We start from the raw sequence: 22983 nt of genomic DNA on the forward strand, positions 1-22983 counted from the left end.
TCCTGAGTCAATCTTCAAAACTAATCTTGATCTGCGCTTCTCTGAATTCAAAACCAGTCCAATCCGCGTCACCCTGCACCACCTCATTTATGGTTTTATCGTGGACTCCCAAAGCCATTCGGCCCACCAATCTTTGGTTAACTTCCCACCCCGACAAGACATCCCATTTAAACAGAGAATTGCATTTGTGAACGTTACCACTGGGATCATTACTTCTTTCCAGATCCCATGCGCCATGTCATGTTTATTGTGGCCCCAAGGCGCTTATGTTCCAATATTGCTGCATTCGGCTTCCCCTTTATTGTAACATTATCTCCTGGGTGACTGAATAATTGTTTCCTTCGTTTATGTATACGCCAATGTATATTCATATTGCTTGACTATGGGTGTGACTTGCTGTTGAATTGATGCTACGTAATTACCCGTCTCTTCATTAAATATCACAGTTCCCGATTTCTTTGAGCTATACTTAAGATCTAGACTTGTCGCTGCGTTGTCACACATATTCGCAAGTCTCTTTAAATATCTCGCATTGTTCGCCAGTAACATTATTCCGTCCGCATACATCAGCCCTGGGACCTTCTGTTGTACCATTTGTCCATTACGCATTTAAGTTAAATCAAACCCTACTTCACGACTTTCCAGTCGCCGTTCTATGTACTTAACATAAAGCGTGAACAACAATGGAGACAGAGGGCATCCTTGCTTCAGCCCTTGGTGAATTTCCACAACTTCATTACATTTTGGGTCTTTCCATGCAATTTGTACACGGTTGTCTCTATATACGTTCCTCAGCAGCTCCAAAATCATCATTGATGCCTTCTTACTTGAGAATATCTCATACCAGTGCCTTGTCTACGTTGTCGTAGGCTCCTTTAACATCTAGAAATGCTATCCATAAAGGTCTCTTCTGAGCTCATAGTTCATAGAAATATATTATCCTTTACATCTGCTTTGACGGAACCCATTCTGCATTTTCCCCCCGTAGATAATTTTTACACCCACTTCTACTTTACCACACCATACCATTAAGTTTTACCATACCACATCATACCATACCTAACCCACTCCTACAGTTCTAATTTCATGACTTGCATTGCCATTTTATATATCATATCGCCGACAATCAGGTCACTGGCCTGTACAATCTCGTCTTATCCTTATTACCTTTTCCTTTTTAAATCAGGTTCATCTTGCTTGCACGCCATCCAACCGGAATTTTCTTTGTTCTAATCACTTGCTCTATGGCATTAGTCAGCAGTGCCTTGCTCTTTGGACTTAGGTTGTTTTAATTGCATAGGAATTTGACTGCGTCCTGCGGCCGTGAATTTTTTCTATGCTAAATTTGATCTCTCCGTTATTGCTGGATATGTTTGAGCCTCACCTACGCTTTCTTCCGTGCCAAAGTTATACTTAGTATCATCTGTGATGTACCTCAGTGCATCGTCTCCTTCAAGGGTGTTACCGTCTTGATCCCTTATAGCTGCCTGCGAATTTTTAGTTGAAGCTCCAAGTGCTCTTACGAGGTTCCAGAATTTTATGGTGAGCTCTTGTCTCTTTTGTGAATGTGATGCACCCGACGTCCACTTGTGCACTTAGTTGTTTCTTGCTCAAGTTCACTCACCGCCATTTTCTTTTCTCTGTATTTGTTTCATCTAAGGAGCACCTCTTCGTGTAATTGCAACCTTTTGGCTTCCCGATAATCCCTAGACGCTTGCTTACGCTCTTCTATAGCTTACTTTATTTACTTGCTCCACCAATTACAGAATTTCACATTTTCAATCTAAGAATTTTTTGCCTTATGTCTTGCTCCATAACGTCTACCAGTTGCTCATATTCCAATACTGTTGTAGCAAACGTCTCCCCTTTCTTCGCTACGTTTTCTTTACTTATGTTATTTGCTTTACATTTATATTTAGAAATTCTAATGGTACTGATTCGTGCTTTTCTAATGGTACTGATTTAGCACACGTGCTAAATCCTACGCGAAATCCTTCTCTTAGATATAAAAGAGGGGCCTAACTAGGCTACGTGCATTAAAACTGAAGCAAAGCATGCATTTCGCTTTAATGACAACATACGCCCCGTGTAATCGCATGCAGTGTTTTTATTTAGGACAGTTAAGGTGAAAACTTTGTCATCATGTAATATTGGCATTTATGAGCCACCACTGCTCACAAGTTATGCCAAAATTGCCTGCACGCCGGCAATTCCTCCGCCCGAGTGTTTGCTTTTATTGCGTTGGGATAAACATGAAAATGAATAAGGAATTTTTCACAGCCAACAGTTCACTCCGTATTTGATGATGTTATCGAGTGCATTACGCTATTGGTAACGTGTATCATTATTTCCTAAGCTTCACCATTCTTTGAATAGGACTGTGTCCTTAAAAAAGATCGCAGTCTCGCCCGAAAGGTGAAGCATCGATTGCGACAGCAAATTAGTAGACAGCTTTACGAAATAAGGATAGCAGTTCTATCAGCCGTATGAACTTGTAAACATATGCATGCTATACTCACATACACCTTTCTAGGGCTATAAGGGGAAAGCTACCAGCGTGTGGCTACTGCACATTTGTTACCGCGCGAAGTAGTCCGGCAGTGTCTGACAGTGACTTTGCTGGCTCGGAACAGACGCTCAATCGACGCAGCTTCCTCATGCGTCGGTTTCGCGTTTTCCCAGACGCGGAAGCAAAAAGCCGCAAAATAAGCGAACCTTCACACTTAGCGGTGTTTAATTTCTTATTTAATTGTTTCTAATAAGGTGCTTATATTTTCTCTTTCCCAGCCTAAACTAACGAGGATTAAAACGCGGGAGTCTTTCACAAGCATTATCACTTGTGCACGCTTTGCCTGCGTAGGTTTCCCTTCATAGCCACGGGAAGTTGTTCGCGAATATAACTAATTTAACAGGCATGGCGCCACGCACACACAAGCAAACATGAACACATCTCACTCGATGACCGCGGAAATTCGCTGTCAAAACGCTACAGTGCGGAAACACGGCAGCAGCGGAGAGCGAATTGACCTTCGTGCAGACGCTCGCATCAACGATACCTACGCCTTGAAAACACAGCGCAACGCTGACTGTACCCGTCGCGAACGGCTTACAGGAAACAGCGACCCTGCAGGGCGCGCGGGCCGCCCGGAGTAGAACGCGCCCTCCTCCCCCCAATTCCTCCGAAGCCCTGCGCGCGAAGGAAGGCGGTGCGCTTCGTCCCCGATTTCCGCCGTTGCATGAGCGAGATTGAGCCGCGATCGCCGCCTGACCCTCGCACGTTTTCACTCGCACATACAGCATACGGCGCGCGGCGACGATTTTATCGTACGTGGACGTTATAATGAACCTTACGGCGACGCCAAGGGCAGAAATGCGCCTGGAGTACCCATATGCTATACACTTGCTATCGCATAAAAACTTAAGAGAGGGGCGTTTCGCCACCTTCTGAAGTATCTAGTGTCCTCGCCAACGTGTTCGCTCTGTGTCACGACCATGGTGGTATAAAACATGACGCCCGAGTGAATACCCTTCGCGGAAGAGCAGAACACTTTACTTGATGAATTGAAACATAAGGCGTCTTTGGGGTTGCTGTGCAGGAATTGAATTGCTTTGCAAGTCCCATGCACACAATATAGCCTCGTTGCATACAAGTGCTAAACGTGCTTCATGTATCAACGACACGTTGCTGCACAAGTGATAGCATGGTGTAAGTACTCGTAAAGCACGGCAAAATATTTTGCTACGTTTTCAGAGTTTTCCACTTTACAAAAGCACAGTTTATCCTAACTCCAGAACAAATGAACCTGCGTAAAAACCAACCGCAGTCTGTAGGAACACTTGCTTCAAGATTCATGTCTTTTGTCAAGATTTTTATTAGGCTGTAACTCTTTCGGGCTATGCAAAAAGAAGCGAGATAGTGCAATAAAAATAATTTCCACCAAAAAGTCAAGAAAGGGTTGGTTTTATCTTTTGTCCGTCATTTGTCCGCAACGTGTTACGTGCGTTACCGCCCTATTCGAAGCGTATCAGGGTCTAAAAAAACATTATATTGCAAAAGTGCTTCGCGCCTGTGTGATATCGCTTATTCCGTCCTCCTTGTGGTATGTAGCACTATACATAACTTGTTCATTATAATGTTGCATGATGCGGCAGGTGCTCTTTTCGAGAAGGTACGGTATCTATAATTTCTCACTACTAATGACGTCTACTAGTCAAAAAAATAGCACATTTCATTTGGTACCACTGCTTCACCAAACTTTTAGCTCCTGTCATAGTGATCTTTACTGTCGAATTAGAATGAGCCCACATTGTAGTTTGATTCCCATACCTTTAAATAGTTCGCCCAAGTTGTGTTTTCCGAATAACACTGTAAGCGGCGCCCATTTTAGCCAGCGTTCTCTTAACTAAGTTCAGGCAACGATGAAGCTGCTTGCTGCTGTTTCCTGTGCTGACGGAAATATTGTACGTCCAATAATGGCAGTAAAAAGAAATAATAGTACTGACACCGTCTCCTTCACTGTGCTCGCAGTCATGGTGCTAAGCCCAACGTGTTTGGGAGTCGCTCTCTTGATGGTAAGAAGCCTGGCACACCCCCAGTTCCACAAGCGAGAAAAGTGCCGTCAATGTAAGCCAACGATTCTACTCGATAAGTGTCAGCACCTCAAGGGTCACTAAAGAAAAACACTGAATACGTTTAGACTGATGAATTCGTCTTATTTCAGTGTTTTTGGTTCAGTAATACTTCTTTAAATTTCCTCTTTAATCTGCGGCTCTTTAGAAACAAAATATTCATTTCTATCGATAAAGAAAAAATCAGCTAGCCCCACGCAGACTTCATGTTTTCAGGCATACGAAGTCTGTCGCCGTAACCGCGGTTTTCCGTTATTGAGGAAAGGTAATTTGCTAAAACAGCTCAAATCTTTCGTTTTCTCTTTAGTGTCCATTTTGTGTCAGAACAAGAAACAATGGAGAAACCGACAAAAATAAAGGGAGCCCGTTACTAGGAAGGGCTTAGTTTGACATAAATATAAGTTAAATGTGTACATGAAGCTAGTGAACCGGTTAAATGACGTACTGTAAAATTCGGCTTAGAGCATTTTCCAGCGGGTCTCTTAAATACTACGTTCGTGATCATTACTCGCCTGTTTCGTTCACGATAAACTCGAAGAGCCTGATGCCTGCTGCAAACGTTACTCTAAACAAAGTCGCCTTTGCTGCCAACTAAGCTCCCTGTATATATAGAAGTTAGGTTTCATCTAGCCGTCAACCTCGTCATCCTAAAGCACTCCTGGAATTGCCCGTGTGTCATTTGCGTTGGTGCGGGCGCACTGATCGTGAGCGCCCCAAAAGGTTCCAATTTTTTTTCAGGTAGCATGGTTCGCGTTAACATACGCGTCAATGTATATTTACTTCACAAAATACACTTTCAAAACTAGTATTGATAACACATTGTAGTACGACACAAATGAAAATCCGCTTGTTCTTACACGTGTTTGGAGGGACTTGGAATCTTTGTTAGCGTTAGCATTGCTTCATGTTGAGGTATAAGAGGAGGGGAGTAAGAAAGGAGGAATGAAGCTTTCTTGAAATTTATCTAAAGACTTGTAGCTGTGACGGCGGTGCCATCTGTCACAGCTACGGTAAAACGCGTCTTTAATTGGAGCAGTGTCAAATGGCGCCACCGTTCTGCTCCATAAAACTCAAGATATCTTTAGTTCGGTCGCCGCTGATCAAAAACACAAGAAGCCTACAGGTTAGCTTGGATGGTAAAGCAAACACCCCGTCAAGGCCTTGGTCTCGGGTTCGATGCCCAGACACAGGCAATTTGTTCTCCAACTGCGAAGCTTTGTTTCCGAGAAACCGGTATGGTGTTTCCAGTACCCTAGTATGGTACAGTTGGGTTAATGGTAATTTTGCCTTCCATGAATCTTCGTCTTCTTTCCAGGCTTCCACAGATCTGATTTACCATGTATAGTTGAATAATGCATTTAGATAGGCGGTGATCTTCGGGTGAATGCTATGTAAGGTAGTGAAACTAGAAGTGTCTGTTTCGTTGAGCGATGTTAATTAAAAGATTCATAAAATTTCATGCGTGCACACACCAAGTCAGCGAGCCAAGCCGGATGCAAAGCGCTGCCGACGAAGCACGCAAGCAGCTATTTGATGTCTAAAAGATGTCTTGAACCGCTAATTCATACGTATAGTAGTTGTCTTGATCAAGACATATTGTAGCCATGGACGTCTAGAACTACTTCAGTTAGCCCTGCTAACGTTACGCTAAAAGTTGCCTAATGGACAGCTAGACAACAACAACTGAAGACTTATTTTAGACATATAAGCATCTTCGAGACAGTTCCAGGCTCGTTTCATAAATACCTGGGCTCGAAACTGGCTCATCTCTCGGCGTATATTGTTTTCAATGCGGCCAGAATGGCAACATAGTTTATGTCCTCTCTTTTTTACCGTCTTCTTTTAAAATCCTGCTGAAACTTGCTCAGCGTTCTATCATTCTATGCGCGAACTTTACACCATCACGCTTTTTTTTTCTTTTTTCTTAGTGACTCGATATGCGCACTCCTGCTTGGTTAGTACACCTGCAACTGGACTACCGGTCCATATCAAGAATGTAGTAAGTGTAAAACCTGCAACTAAACGTAATCACAAGAACCTTACCAGACAACATTTATCATGGCCACATATTAGGATCGTGAACGTAAAAATCTGAGCAATCCAGGTGCACTTTAAATGAGAATAAACTTTGAGGGTTTACTGAATGCAACCAGAAATTTTTACAGATTTCTTATACCTTGACACTCAACAATTAACGTCCCAGCGAGCGTTAACAAACCTTTTCTAAGAGACGAAGAAAAAGAAAGTGGCAAGGTATGGTTGTCAGATATACGGGGTTCGGTCGTGATATATGTGATGAAGGAACACTGCATACGTTTTGTAATTCTATTATGCACCGTCTATTTTCTTCCTTTCTTTAACAACTTCGCTAGCGTTAGCAAGGACACACGGTATGTGTAGCTATGAAATTTTAGCAAAATTATATACTTGCTTCGTAAGTGCTGCCTTCCATAATTTATTGCGTGCGTACAAGACAAACCAAAAATATGTTCGGAAATAATGGATAATACATCCGTACAAAATAAGTTATCGCATACATTTAAAGGGAAACTAAAGGCAAATACTAAAGTGACGTGGACTGTTCAAGTACCTTTCCAGAAACCACGCAACGCTTGTTTCGTGCCAAGAAAAAACTTAGTTAACGAGAAAATTGCATCTGAAGAGTCTGAATACCTATTCCGAAATTAAAATCTCCCGCCACTCTACCGGGCGAGTGGTGACGTTGTACCCTTTGCTGCCGTCAGTGAGTAAGACAGCGCCCGACAGACGGCGGCACCGAGCCAATCACAGTAAATCAGAGAGGTGAATTCGCCACTGCAGCTGCTTTTTGGTCAAGTGGCGTAGATCGTTCTGGCATCTCGCTACATCACATGGAAGTTGGATTCTCTGATGCTTGCAGTTTGTGCGAGTTTGGCGAGCCAGCAAAACCAGCGCAGCACTACGCAATAAAAAAATTAATGAAACGCGAAAGCGTGGGCGGCGCAGAGTGGAGTAAAAACGAAACCTTTCGACCACCCGCGTCGTTGTCAAGGGTAACTTCAATGGGTTCTCTTTTCTAAAAATGAAATAGGACTGGACAAGTAGCATTTTATTTCGTCTTATAATACAAGGAAGTTTTTTGCAAGGTTGGGTACTAATGGCAGAATTTAACTGAGAAGTGCTTTCGTCATCAGGCAACTACTCGAATGTCCCAGGAATTCTCTAATTATCTTCGGCATTTACCTCAATTTCACAATTATTAAGGCTCTGTTGGCGATAATATTGACGCCTTATAGATTCTCGAGCCCTCATCTATTACTTTAGCTTAACTTATATTTGCCTTTAGTGTCTCTTTAAATAATCGATAATACAAAGAATATTTATATACGTAGTGCACATTGTATTTGGCGTTGGAATCAGAGGTTCTTCGCTGGCGCAGTTTGACATTTATGATTGGTACATACTAGTAGGCAAAACGAGAACAAGGTAAAAGCGGGAGCCAACGTTTCGACAAGTATACTTGTCTTTTTCAAGGCGACATATGCTCTCCTCGTCACAATATATGCAGGGTGTTTCAGTGAACACTTTCGAAAATCTTTAAAAGTTGTCTGTGGCAGATATCACAATTCTAAAAATTATGAAATTTTACGTGCCAAATCCACTTTCTGATTATGAGGCATGCCATAGTGGGGGACTCCGGAAATTTGGACCACCTTGGGTTCTTTACCGTGCACGTAAATCTAAGTACACAGGTGTTTTCGCATTTCGCCCCCATCGGAATGCGGCCGCCGTGACCGGGATTCGATCCCGCGACCTCGGGCTTAGCAGCCCAACACCATAGCCACGAAGCAACCACGGCGGGTGTATCACAATTTTAGTTAATGAGCTGGTCTACTCGAAGCGGCAAACAATACTTGTACAAGAAAATTGAGATGCAAAATTGACTAATTAATAAAAATTCAATTAAGCTTTCAACTAATTATATTATGGCCCATATTGCACTTTACCAATTATAGCTGTGGATTTAGCAAGGCAGATGCACTTAGAACGAATTTTCAAGATGACACCAGTTTCGATATATAAATTCCTGAACTTTGCGAAGAAATGCATTGGCGTTCCTGTTGTTAACAAAACGTCGTTTCATGCACTAAAGCACACAATAATTTCTTTCCGTGAGTTCTTTAAGGATTTGGTGCTGAGCGGGGGACAACTTCTTGAATTAGATGTGTCTTCCTGAAAACCGTAAGCATGTGCTCCATGTGGAAAAAATAAATAAATTATTAATTAATAAACAGCACAAGCTATTGAACAGTAAAAAATAAAACGCCCCAAACTCTCGTGTGTGTCGTTTCGTGATTAAACTTCTAATTGCGTCTTGTATTCTACTCTTCCCAACAGTTCAAGGGCATAAAGTTCAATGATATGGTCTTGCGCTGCTATTATGAAAATACTCAATGGGCCAGCTCTCAGCATATGTGCGAAGGCGTTATGTCGGTAAGTGCACGATAAAGTCAGAATACTCAGCAAATCTCGTTTGACGTAGAAGCTGATTAATTCCGTAAAAAAAGTACATTCAGTCGTCAGTCACCAACCAAGTGCGTCCCTCAATCGTGTTAACGGAGATATCACCTGTGATTTATTTTAGGAAGAACGCTCACCAAAAAGTGCCATTTGTTCGCTTTGGTATAAACGCGTGAAGAACGATAGTCAGAGCCGTGTATGACGCACGCAGCAGAAAATTTCCTTTTGCTTTCTTGGAGTGCGTAAATAATTATGAAAAAAATTAATGAGGCAAGGTGCTGTAATATCAGTTTCAGTACCGCTTCCTTATTGTTTCCTATTCGTCATATCATCTACCAACACAGTGCACGCTGATGGCGCTAGCTTTCTCCGTATATAAACCATCTACGTCATTAAATTATCGTTGTTCGTCTGAGTCCACTTTAGATCCCTCGTGTTCCTTGCACGGCACCAGCCACCACCCAGTTTTCCTCAGTCACGGTCTTCAGAATTTGTATCTCTTTTCAACCCAGAACTCGGCTTGGACAAAGCTTGCGCGCATCATGTCAAAGTGCGGTCTTCAGTTTAACCTGTGGCGACGAAACAACGCCAAGTTCCTCCTGCGCTGACACCTCGAGCTTCCGAAGAACTGTGTCGTCTTAAATAATTAGATGTCATCGGAAAGATTAACGCCCGTCAGAGTGGGTGATAAAATAAATTTATTCCGCGGTTATTACGTGCCAATATCACGATTTTATTATGAGGCACGCCGTAGTGAAGGAGTCCGGATTAAATTCGACCCCCTGGTTTCTTTAGCTTGCACCCAATGCACGTTACATGGTCATTGTTCCATTTCGCCCCCATTGAACGCGGCCGCCATGGCCGGGATTCGATACCCCGACCTCGTACTTAGCTGGGTGACGCCAAAACCACTAAGCAGCCACGGCGGGTGTCAGTGTGGATGCTGCCCATTGCGGTTGCAACAAAAAGATTTTGGAATTCGATTCTACGTTAATCTTGGGGAACCAAGGAAGGTGATTGTCATCGATGTCTTTCCTCGTCCTCACCTACAGGAATTGCTGTGCAGTGTCGCCGGAGCTCCTAACTTCTCCAAGTTGGACCTCGCATCAACATATCATCAGGTGCTGCTGCATCATCAAAGCTACGACTTGACTTCCTTCATGAATCACGAAGGACTCTGGCGGTTCAAACGAGCGTGATTTCGATGGGTATCAGCGCCGGCAGCATTTCAGCATATGATGCCGCAGGTGCTTAAACACTGTTTCTGAGTTTGTGTTATATAGACATCATCATGTCTGTGAAAAGCAAAGAAGAGCAACTCTCAAATAATGCCGCTGAATTCTGTAAACTCAATGTTGGTGAGCTTGAGCTGAACGAAAAATGGGAATTTTGCATGCCAGAACATATCGTTTTTGGCCACAAGCTTACAGCTCACGATATCTGCCCACTTACAGGAAAGCTAGGTGCTATCAAGAACACTCCTGCACCCACTGACAATGCAAGCTTGCACTGATTTCTCTGATTGGTGGAGTAGTATGCTGAATGTGTGCCAAGTCTTCCTGACGTAGTCGAAGCGCAAGTTCGACTACGCTCTACCTGTTGTTGTCTCCACAGACGCTTCTTACAGTGGCCTTGGTATTGTTCTCCAAAAATTCGCGGACATAATGCACGTACCATAGCTTTCACTTCTAGCACCCTATCTTCAGCGGAGAGAATATCTTTAGTAGGAAAACGCGAGGCACATGAATATGTCTGGGCATGTGACATATATATAGCGTTCGGGATGGCCTTCCACACTCCGTACAGGCAAACAAGGTCTTGTTTCTCTTCTGTCATTTCATCATCCCCTACAATTTCTCGCTGGTCTGAACGTCTTCTACGCTCTAACTACACTGTGGAGTAACGAAAGGGTTAGATCACAGAACCAAGTCACAGACTCTGGAACAAAGGCGCGCCTCTGTGAATGCTTTTGGTCGCCGGGCATGGGCAAGGAAACTGAAATCGAAATTAGCAGCTGCGTTTTCTGTCAAGCTGCTGGCAGGGTAGCGAGGACAGCTCCCGTTCTATTACTACCTACACCCCTACGAGAGAACCAATGGTAAAATTTTGCTATTGATATAGTTGAACCCTTCCAGAGGGCCTCACAGAACTGTAGATATTCTATCATCCTCATTGACTACTTTTCAAATTGGCTTGAAAAAAAAATAATGCTGTCAAGTGTCAGGCCACACAATCGTCGCTTTACTGCTTTCTGGGTTCGCACTTGAAGGGTTCCTCAACGAGATTGTGACAACGGCCCCCAGTTCACGACAAGTGAGTTCATGAATTTCCTTGAGGAATGTTCCATCCATCTCAAGCACTCTTCAGGATATTATGCCCAAGTGAACGAACTCGTCGAGCAATTCAACCGCGCCTTCAAGAATTGCTGCAAGTTGCCATATAGAGCAGCACCTTGGTGTCAAGCTCTGAGGCAATATCTCGGCATATATCACCGCTAAATACATATAGCATATATCACCACTACTACAGAGATTTACCCAGCCGTACTGCTACATGGAAGACTTCTCCTAACATGCATTTAACTCGTGCCACTACCACCACCAACGTTCTTCAGTGAGCCTGCTGCGGAGCTTCAACACCTTCGGGAGTCGGCAAAGAAAAATAAGGAACACAGACCTACACTGATTCTTGTAGGTCTGCAAAGAGGCCGAATGTTTCTGACAGAGATTCTGTTCGCCTGAAAAAAGACTGCAGTGGCTGACAAAGGTGACCTGTTGTTCGAAATTCCCAGCAAGGTGATCGGTCATCAAGGACCGCCTTCCCTTCATTTCTTCGATGGGAGAACCTGGAACGCCTCCAACCTGTACAAGGTTTCTTTGAGCACTCTCAGACCTGGGGAAACCTGTAATCCTCTCCTACGGACATCACACAACCACGCCATGGGGCTGCCGCTTATGAGACCACTACAGCCTCAGCTGTTCCGATTTGCTGCATATAGGAGAAACCTGCCACCATGGAACCAGTCGCAGGGACCCGACAGTTGCTGCCTCCGATAAGACGATCTCCTGATTGCTATGGCCACAAGATATGGATTAAAGGATTCTCGATTGCGGGCTGGCGCCGGGGAACGAAGACGAGGAGGCTGAAGTGGGCTCAGACAAACAGCGAGAGCTTAAGGACCTATATGGTTCATATACAGAAGCGCACTAGCACTATTAGCGTGTGCAGTGTTGGCAGATGGCATGCCGAATATAAAACAATAGAAAAGTGAACCCGAAACTAGCACTACAACACAGGGTACAAGATATGGCTGGAAGAACGTCGGCCCGCGCTTAACATTTTTCCTAGAGCATTTGCGAGCGTTTTGTGCGTTCGTTTAGAAGTTATGAAAGGATGGATGATGAAGGCTTTACGGTATGACTACTGCTTTTATCCTTGTTATCTTTCCAATCTGCCCACATAGTGAGTCGTCATGCGCTAAAGGGATGCAATTCGAAGTGGATGCGGTGGTGAGAGGCACGATTTGCATGGCAAGTCACAATGAAATGTCTAGCGATAATTAGGCGCTGTCGCTGCTGTTGCGAACGTTGTATCGTAAGGGAACCTAATTTACACAAATACTTAGCTCCAATGCGTAGCCACGTCAAGTGAACAACAGCTGTTCTAAAACAGCCCAAATCCCTACATAGATTGTACACTTAGTCATTTGATATTGCTTAATTCTAATCAATTTCTCGTTTCTTTTAGCCACATTTGGCTCTTGAATACATAAACGCTACATCATCATTATTCGCTGAAGTGCAATCAATTTTAGTCTTGAAAATTATTACCATGGGAAAATTCGACACCACGGCGGGGCGCAGTTCTTAATGTTCCGTGTATTTCAATATATCTACCGCTAGGCGCCCGCTTATCTCTCATTGTCCCTTAGGAAAGCACATGGCGTGTTTAAAAATTACTACACTCCTGTGTAAAGAGCGGAGCGTCGTAGCCAATTGCTTCCAGCTCGAGAGTGAGGCTCATCTCCACAACTCAATGAAGAAGGTGCAGACTGACTGGAGCTGCGCGCTGCAGACATTCTTTTAGTCTAGCAGGTGTCCATATATGTCCATGGCAGGTGTCAACATATTCACTTTTAATCTTTTTATACATAAGTTCACCTAAGTAATCAGTGGAACATGCTTGCAAATATCTTGCAGTTTGTAGAATCATTGTGTAATGAAATTAAAAGTTTTCGTGAGATCGCTTGCACATCTAATGCACACTGCCTTCAATCCTTGGAAACATTAACCTGGAGGCGATAGCATAAAATATTCGTTCCAGATATAAAGTCAGGTGCTTGACGAATCACAAGCAACTCGTTCAGCCTATTGTTCTTATCAGTTTCTTTAAAAAATGGTACTTATGTTACCTAGATCACTGTCGTCACAAAGGATGAAAAAATTGCCGAGGTCAAACACGGTTAAACCAAGTTTAACCGAGCACTTACAAAACCAAGCGATACTCATTATCACTAACAGTGGGTTTTTCACGAGTGCTACTCTACTACTTTGTGAAAATAACATCCTTGTTGTAACGAACTTGTTCAACTATCTTCTAATAATTATGTTTTATAAATTACTTGCTAAGCAGCTCTCATACCAATTCATCGATTCCAGCCAACTCATCAATAACAAGAATACCAGGTTTGCGCGTAACTCCAATTTTCTACTACCTATGGTTCATTTTAACTATGGAAAAATGACATCATCATTCGCCGCTATAAAACTCTGGAATAGTTTACCCTTCAGCATTAAATCTTTGTCCTTTCATACATTTAGTCATGCCGTTAAGCTGTTTTATATGTGTAACTAAGTTTACGTCATTCATTACACTACATTTGTCAATAGTGTGTATTGACAGTTTTTTTTTTGCACTATAGGCTTGTATACCTGCAATTTGTTTTCATTGACCTTATTTTTCTATGTTGTATTTTCGCGACTGTGTGTATTTGTTTTAGTTAGCTTGCTCTTCTTTAATACATTTCTACATTTTTATTATTAACCGACGGTTCCGTTGCAGTCTTTAATTTTGGGACCCTCGTCTGTATATCGTCTGTTACCAATTCATTGTACTTAAAGAATAATAAACTGAAACTGAAGTTTGTTGGCTGGTAGCGCGATTTTGCTTGCTTTGGGAAAGGACACAGAAGCTGCTCGGCGTGTCAGCAACTATAGCATCTACAAATGCACCACAAGACGACACACAGACGCTGCTAGGGGCGGCAGCAGCAGCGAGCGAATTGACCTTCATGCTGGGTCTCGCTTCAACGCGAACTAAGCGTCGAAAGAAGAGCGCATGCGAAGCTACCAGCACTCGGCGCACTTTGTACACATCGCAGATCGCTTTGAAGATGAGGCCCGCGCGACCGCGCAGTCTGTCCACGTCGCAGGTCGCTTTCAAGGTATGGGCGCCCAAGCGGCGTACGCAGCAGCCGCCGGTAGTGGCAGGCTAAGTCCCAGTTTCACCTTGGCTGAACTTGAAGGTCGCCTTTACGGAACCAGGCGTTTCGTGGGTTTGTACCTGGAGTAGCAGAGCTATCGCTATTAAAGGAACCCGCACTGTGCCTTCCTAATACCGCCAAATCATATGAAAATCGAAGACGCAACCTTGATATGGCAGTCCACACTATATTTAAACTTTTATAGTTTTTTTGTTTGAGCGGTGAAAAGCTCTTTTTAGCCGAATAAGTGAAAGGAGAGGATCGCCTTTTTCCCCGTATATGTGGCGGCTGTTTTTAGCAGCTAACCATGTTATTTAAACAATAATCGACTTGTTGCACAGGTAACAACAGTCAGTAATAAGAACGGAACTGAAAATACAGCATATATGCCGTCTTATGGTCTCCGGAGGATGTACAGAACATCTCAGAAAATGAACTGAAAAATATTTCGACATAGGCAAGATGAGATATACTTTCGCGAATCCCTTGGTATTTCTTTTACCACAGCGGCATACATATTACCATAATTCGAGGTAGGAATATGACAAAACATTAAAATATTGAAAAAATTAACTTTTAACCAGAAAAGCGATCCGAGGGCAAGTCTTTAAGCCTATTGTCCGAAGAGTTGAAGCTACTTCAAAACTAGGAACAAGCTCACGTAGTCAATCTCTGTGAAGGAAAGAATCCCAGCCAATTTCACCCAGAAACGGAAATTAAAATTCCGAAAACGGGCTCAACTCTCACGCCACTAGCAGATGACAATAATAGACGTGACTGTTTCGGCCTCTCCGTCAGTACGTAAAACCAGGAAGATCCCGGCGTGATAAAGATATTTACAAGATGCGTTTGAAACCGAACCAGAACACACCTATGACACGGTACACCAAGACGAAATGGTACTGAATCAATTTTGGTTGTTGGAATATGTGTGAAATGCGCATGTGAGGAAAGAGGCTGGAAGGCAGCACGTGCGACATGAACACTATATTCTTGATTCTTTGTATTCTTTTCTTTCTACCGCAATCTACTAATGGACCGTCACACGTACTACGCAAGAAATTGCCATTGAGAACATGTGCACTATTACTATACAGAGCATTTCAGCCCGACAGTATGATTCTCTACTTTGGATCGGCCATGTAACAGATTGTATTTTATATCTCCTCCTCGTGCAGCTGCAGATGATAATGACTTGCATGAAAAATACCATGTTTGAGACTCCAATACCGGTGAGTACTGTACCCGTACTTACGATTCTTGATTATGAGTAAATCACTGTTTAATTCGATATGAACCCGGCTACTAGAGCATGATTTGCGGGCGCCGTTGCTTGTCGCACGTCAGGCTCTGGATTTCTATTCCGTGTCATCACGCATACATATTTGACTTTGTGGTATATCTACGTATGTATTGATAAGCGAGGATTTCTTTCTTGCGGCCTACAGGATGTCTGTCGTTAGGAGGAAGCTTTAGCTCGGGCCCAACTCCGACGCGGCCTATTCAAATACATGTAAAAGGCAAAAACGTTTTTCTGAGATAACCCCTGGACCGATTTTAATGACATTTGTTGGATTTGAGAGACAAAACTAAATTCTAGTAATTGTTGAAAGCGGAATTTCGATTTAGGACCTGATTTTTTAAAAGATTTTCAAATATTAGACCGTTTGAAAAAAATATAAGGACGAAGTTTACAAATTCACAGCTCTGCATCAAGAACAGATATTATGGTTAAGTAAACGGCGTCCATTAGATCATTCAAAGAGGACAAATTAGATATGTCATTTTACATCTTACGTGAATTTGTTACGTTGGTTACAATGGTTCTCTAAAAGCTGTATTTCCGTATTACAAATTTTTTTAGATTCATGTGTAACAAAGCAGGTTTGTCCGCTTTCGATGTACTATTAGATGCAATTCACCGAATTGTATTATCTGTTTTTGTAATTGAGTTACACTGTTGCAAACTTGATAGTCTCATTTTTTGAAAATTTCTGATTTTTACCGTTTTTTAGTAAAAAATTAACGACCTAACTCAAATACTCGAAACCAACAGTCACTAGATATTAAGTTTTTCTTTTAAATGCAAGAAACGTCGTCAAATTTCGTGCAGTGGTTGCCGAGAAAAACGAATTCTCCTTTTACATGTATTTAGATAGGAGCACTCGAGCTAAAGCTTCCTCTTAAGTCCTCCATTATATATACATATATATATATATATATATATATATATATATATATATATATATATATATATATATATATATATATATATATATATATGCACTGTACGGCTGTTCTGCTACGATTTTGGCATGGTGGGATGTTTAGTAGGCAAGCTTCCCAAGTTGTCACCGGTAGAAAAATGGAAGAAAAAATTAAGTACTTGTCATTAGGTTGTGAACATTTGTCCTTGTCTAATCTTATATTGAAAAGTTAAAATGCAAGTAACCAAGTATTTGGCACGAAGGGCAGACACGCACAAATGCGTGGGCTGAACGTTCATTCGTGTTAGAAACAACTGTACATTCAAGGAAAGTTAGAGTTGCGTATGGAAAACTCCAAAACAGTATTTCTCGCGTGTTGTTGCGTTTCTCGCAGCGTGTACGCGAAGTGCGACGTGGAAGTATGCAGCAGCGCACGCACGTCAAGTGACGGCGAATAGTCGTAGGTTTCCAATTGCCTGTACCTGGCAGTTCCGGCCCACCTGGTGATCTTTCAGAAAATTGGCTAAATGACACTTTTTCATCCTTGGTTGCGGCTGTTCTTCGCCTCGGCGATGGGTAAGGTGCCTCAACTACAGCAAGGCGGAAGTGAAAATGGCTCATTGTGTTCCGCCCAGGCATCGTATTTTTTTCTACAGGCATCACTACATTCAAGCCAACAAGGCAGTCATTTGTAATGGCGAGCCGTGCCATGTACAGTCTTACCTTGAACGTCAACTATTTAGCCTTCACTGAAGCTCTGTAGCATTAAACTAGCTGGTAACAAATATCCAGTCGTCACATTCTCGCGTTGGACCTTCTAACAACTTCCAGAGTGGGGACATAGATATACTTCTTCTTTTTAGACGACCGCTTGTCAGGTTCAGCAATGGTGACGCCAGCACAAGTTGAAGCCATGAACACCGTCCTGCTGTCTTTCCACTTAACAATCTCCACTTTCTCGTCCCCTAGTGTGTGCCCATCAAAATCACCTTGCTCCCATAGAGTATACATCTTAAAGTGGACATTTTTTAAACGATTTGCTGTAATGGTGTTCGTCCAATCAATGTCCTTCTTCAGAAGCTCATCCGTGAGGGGAATAGGGAAATATATGTCAAAAAATACAGTGGACTGCTCTGGCAAGGTGGGCACAACGCTCATCACTGCGTTTGTACCAAAGCCAAGTGGTGTGTTGGCAAGAAGCGTGAACTTACCTTGACAGATTTCAAAATCTATTACCGAGCCCTCAGCTGTGGCGAGCAGAAAGTTTTTGAGCGCAATTAGTCTCGCCTTTGTTTTGGTATTATTTGCTCGTCAATCGATTTGGAAATGGGTGGCCTCCAGAGCTATAAACAGCGGTTCCTGACTGCATCGATTATTGCCTGCACTTTTCAAAGCCTATTAACGTTATCTGGTTCATGTGGAATTTCTCTGTCTACAAACTTTAACTTGGATCTCAGCTTCTTGAACTCTTCGCGCGTCATCACAGTGTGAACTCTTTCCGCATCATCACAGTGCTGACGAGGTCAAAATAGGACTCTCTCTACCAAAAAAAGGTATCGGATGCAACCTATGTTGAGGCACATGCCTAAGTGTTGCTTCATGTTTTGCAGGCAGGCTTGCAACGCTGTTCAATGTTTATGCATGTGGTATGTCTTTCCTGCAGCAATTTCATCAAGCGTTAATCAAAATATTCCGAAAAATGTGTCAAAGGACTCTTAACTTCAACTATAACCATCATTTCCGCCATCTTTGGGTGACTGCGGCATCGCAAACTTTCTTTTTCTTCTAAGAAACGCTGGCTTGACTTTGACTGGTAGGAGACGACTGGTGGTCACGTGACTCCGGAGGTAAAGAGGCAGATTTCTCAATGTCTTTGTCCTTGCCACTGGTGTTTTCTTCAAAAACTTATCTGAATTACGATGTCTTTGTGTATTCGCGGTCATCGTGTTTACTGAAATCAATATCAGAAAAATGGACGATATTCAAAATTTCATACATATCATAATCATTCTCGGGATTCAATATCCCTGCAAGTAAGATAGAACAAATTAAACTTACACTGCTAACTCACCACGACGAAAGTGCTGCAAAGCACTGCCATGCACGTGGCACAATAAAATTTAAACACACGAAAAAAGCAGTCATTTTCCACCGTGGTCACTGTGCGCGGGCGAGAGCAACTGAGACACATTTTTGAGGAACATATTCAGTGAGGTCTTCAAATGCCACCCTGTGTTCATTATTCCACACAGACATACATAAAGAAGAAAAAATGTCAACTTATGTTTCGAAGGAAGCCGGCATGGTCTCCCTGGACAAGGTGACATTCTTCAACTGCGATTGCGCGCTGCCTAGTGACGATACTGCTGAAACCTCTGAACTCAAGATAACCTCGTAGGCGCTGACAATGCAGTGTTGGGAAATTGAAACCAATACAGCTGGTGTGCTGCGTGTGCCTTTGTGTACCCCCACGTTTGTGCGGAATAGGCTGCAAAAAGAAGCAATAGCCTGACTTTTTAAATGTATTAGCATCAGGAGTGTCAAAGTAGGGAATAAGTGTGTCTATGAAATGTTGGAAGGTGGTCACGAGGTAGAAATCGACAGGGGATAGAAGAGCTTAGAATGGTGTGTATACGTGTATGTGTGTGTATGCATGAATGTATATACGTACGTGTCTGTATGTATATACATGTAAGTACATGTAAGTATACGCATGTGTATGTATGTATGTATGTATGTATGTATGTATGTATGTATGTATGTATGTATGTATGTATGTATGTATGTATGTATGTATGTATGCATTTATGTATGTATGTATGTATGTATGTATGTATGTATGTATGTATGTATGTATGTATGTATGTTCATGGAACCAGGACTTCGATGAAGGTGACGTAATGCTAACGCATTTCCCTCGAATGTACTGCTAAATTCCACGGAACTTTTGGATGCTGTATTCTAGAGGCAGCAATGCGAATGTTCGCAACATAATGGCGGGTACACAATGAATGCATTCCCTATATGTGAAAACTTCAGTGAAGTACATGTATCCATCTCCAGATGAAGGCATGGTGATTGTTTTGAGAGCAGTCAAAGTAATCAAATAAATGGCAAATTACAACTCATTCCGTGTACGAAATGTGCACATGTATAGAAGAGATGTTTTAATGGGGCTCCCAAACCTGGCGCAAGCAGTTACCTTTCCGTTCTTAGCACGCGCGGTGCACCTGCCCTAAGAAACGTTTGCGACTTCATCGCCACTGGTGGAACTTGAATTTGGCTTGTAAGGTCGGCGGTCTCACTAATCAAAGTTTTAAGTAACGTATATGCATGGGGAGGAGCGCGAAACTACTAATATTATTTACATTTGGTCAATATGTGTAGTAGATTTTGTCAATCGGGCTTTCTTTTCCTATCATATCTGTAGTATCACAGTTATTTCAATAGTGTTAGAACTACTTTTTCTGCTGTTGTTTTAAATTTACATAGTGTGAACCGTATTTTCTATAAATACTGCGCCATCAAAATGGCGTGCCTACGCTTCAATCTTCATCTCATGCTATTTCAGTCATCATACCACAAAGTCTACGTGATTGACTTCGCCGATAAAGTCACTGTAAGTGCGTGTTTTATTATTTGTGAAATATTATTTCGTTAACTTGTGATATAAAATAGTCAAATTATGTATGCTGTACTGCGATGAAACTAATTTTCTTCATACCTCTTTGATACGGTGTCAATATTAGGAAAACATAATACACACAGATCGCATTGCAGCGAGCGAGAGCTAGGAACAAAAAGAGAATAAAAGATGGTTTACTGTACATTTACATATTATAATAAGCAGGCTTTTCGTTCGGCCAGCTGTTCGTCAGAAACCTAGTAGCACATTTCAAGTATGAGGCTTTCTATGAGCTATCTGATGCCCGGATAAGATATTTAGATGCAGGGTCTGGGTACGGGCTAGTCGGTATTCCATTGCAAACTTGACCACAGCACGTACATATAGACAAAAGGACCGAAAGAACGAAGACAGCACTTGTCGTCGTCGTTCTTTCGGTCCTTTCGTGGGTATGTACGCGGTGTATTCAAGTTTGCAATGGATATTTAGAAACTCTTTGTTGAAGTACACGATTCTGTATTAGGACTATGGACTAGGACTATGGACTTGTTCAAGAATTTTTAGAGAAACTAGGTTGAAAGTGATAGATAACGTTTAGAAACATCAGGCGACGTGATTTTGATAGATTGGGAGTATATGGTTTTCCATCAAAATAAAGGCCTAACAACGAACGTCCCAGTTTAAGTGCAATCTATGTTGCCCATGCTTGCGAACATAGAAATATCAATGCCCATTGTAGCCTAATTGGTACCCACCGCTTTCATGTAATCATTTGCCGGATGTACAGTGACATTGCAATTATTTTCTTCCCCACGCCGTAGGGTTCAATGTAACATGCTTACTGTGCACTAAGGTGAAAGTTTTGATGCATTATTCGTTTATATCTCTCTTTCGACATTGCAGAAAATAATTGCATGCAAAATATTACATATTCGTCAAATTTGAGCCCATGCAGTGATAAAAAACTTCCCTCTACTTCGTTGCGTGATTGATTGTATGAAATTCCCAACATGAGTTTCCACTTGCAGGAATGTCTCGCCACGTTACTGCACCATCCAATGCCTTATGGCAGAAGCGCCGCTGAAGTGATTGGTGAATCAAAATCTTAACTCGCTCTAACCGCTGACGTCTTCTAGGAGGCTGTCCCCTTGGAGAGGTTCTCCTTTTTTGGATTAAAGGCATGCTAGCTTCTACACGTTAGGTATATGAATGTTCTTATGAGTTGCATCGAATCAAATAAAGATATATTCGCATTTTTTCCTTATTTCTTGAATGCAACGTGGCATTGAACGTCTGACTTTAGTCACGATTTCCTTGTTCACTGCAGTTGGCGTTTGATGCCTAGTGGTGACGGTAAGCAGCTTTGTTTTTCCTCGTCACGTATAGGAGGTGAAGAGGAATGAAATGACAGCCACGATGGCCCGAATAGAAAAGATACTGGGCGAATCAGGCACCGAGGCTTTCACTGTTGCCGCAGTAAATAATGCAGCAGAATACAGTAGCAGATCAATTTACTGCACTTGCTTCGACAGGTGCGTGTCCCGTCTTGAGCTTTGTGTGACGTCGAGTTAGGACAAGGACGCACTGAGGCGATGACTTGCCACTGCCTTTCACGGTATAATCATTGCTATCTCATCCGTTTCCGGGGTTACCGACTTTAGTTAGATTTCATCTTTCCTTACTATTCGCCGCTTTCTGTGTTTAAAAAGAAAGCTTTTTCGGAGCGCGCGCCTCACTGACCGTCTCATGCGGGTCCAGAAACTGTGCACATGAGGCCAGCGACAACTGTCCTGCTTGCGGATCAAACCCTGCTAGTCTTCTCCGAGGAACAGCTCCATCCCTAACTGAGAAGTGGCTTGCAACAGTTTCAAAATAACAGCAAGGTGAGAGCTCCTGTAGCACTTGCGGTCGTAGCTATTCGCAAAGTTGTAGCTCTTACGAATATCCCGAGGCACCTGCCATGATGGATCAGAGTATATGGCGTCGTTCGGCCAAGCACGAGTCCGATGGATTCGGTTCCTTGTCATTTATGCGTTTATTTAGCAATTATTGGAGTGAATTGGAGTTTAAAAGGCGATGGACTTCAAAACCACTTATGCACCGTGTTTTACGCACATGTTAAAAAAATTTAATTATGGGGTTTAACGCGCCAAAACCATTGTCTGGTTATGAGGCACGCCGTAGTGGAGGACTCCGGAAATTTAGACCACCCGAGGTTCTTTAACGTGCACCTAAATCTAAGTACACGGGTGTTTTCGCATTTCGCCCCCATCGAAATGCGGCCGCCCTGGCCGGGATTCAATCCCGCGACCTCGTGCTCAGCAGCCTAACACCATAGCCAGACGCACATGTTAAGGAACCCCGAGTTGAAAACATTAATCCCGGACTTTCCACAACAACATCCTTTATAGCCCACTATACAGTTTGGTGGTGGTGAACTCCATAATTTAAGATATACGAGGAGGATTAATAGTGCAGAAAAAGTATATCCTCATAAGCAAGCATTCAGTACGGCTTCTATGCACGCTTTCCTTGTGATT

At 42.6% G+C, this 22983-nt stretch overlaps 1 protein-coding gene across 1 annotated transcript; it reads left to right on the forward strand.

The window, feature by feature from the left end:
- Window positions 1-3996: 3996 nt before the first annotated feature.
- Window positions 3997-21701, forward strand: LOC142563857 (uncharacterized). The gene is made up of 7 exons (XM_075674529.1): window positions 3997-4100; window positions 4529-4624; window positions 6558-6628; window positions 9007-9102; window positions 15790-15843; window positions 20390-20437; window positions 21472-21701. The coding sequence occupies exons 2-7, from the start codon at window positions 4531-4533 to the stop codon at window positions 21550-21552; spliced, it is 444 nt and encodes a 147-aa protein (XP_075530644.1). The 5' UTR covers window positions 3997-4100; window positions 4529-4530; the 3' UTR covers window positions 21553-21701.
- Window positions 21702-22983: the final 1282 nt, after the last annotated feature.

This window comes from Dermacentor variabilis, chromosome 11 (genome assembly GCF_050947875.1).
Source record: "Dermacentor variabilis isolate Ectoservices chromosome 11, ASM5094787v1, whole genome shotgun sequence".
NCBI classification, from domain to species: domain Eukaryota; kingdom Metazoa; phylum Arthropoda; class Arachnida; order Ixodida; family Ixodidae; genus Dermacentor; species Dermacentor variabilis.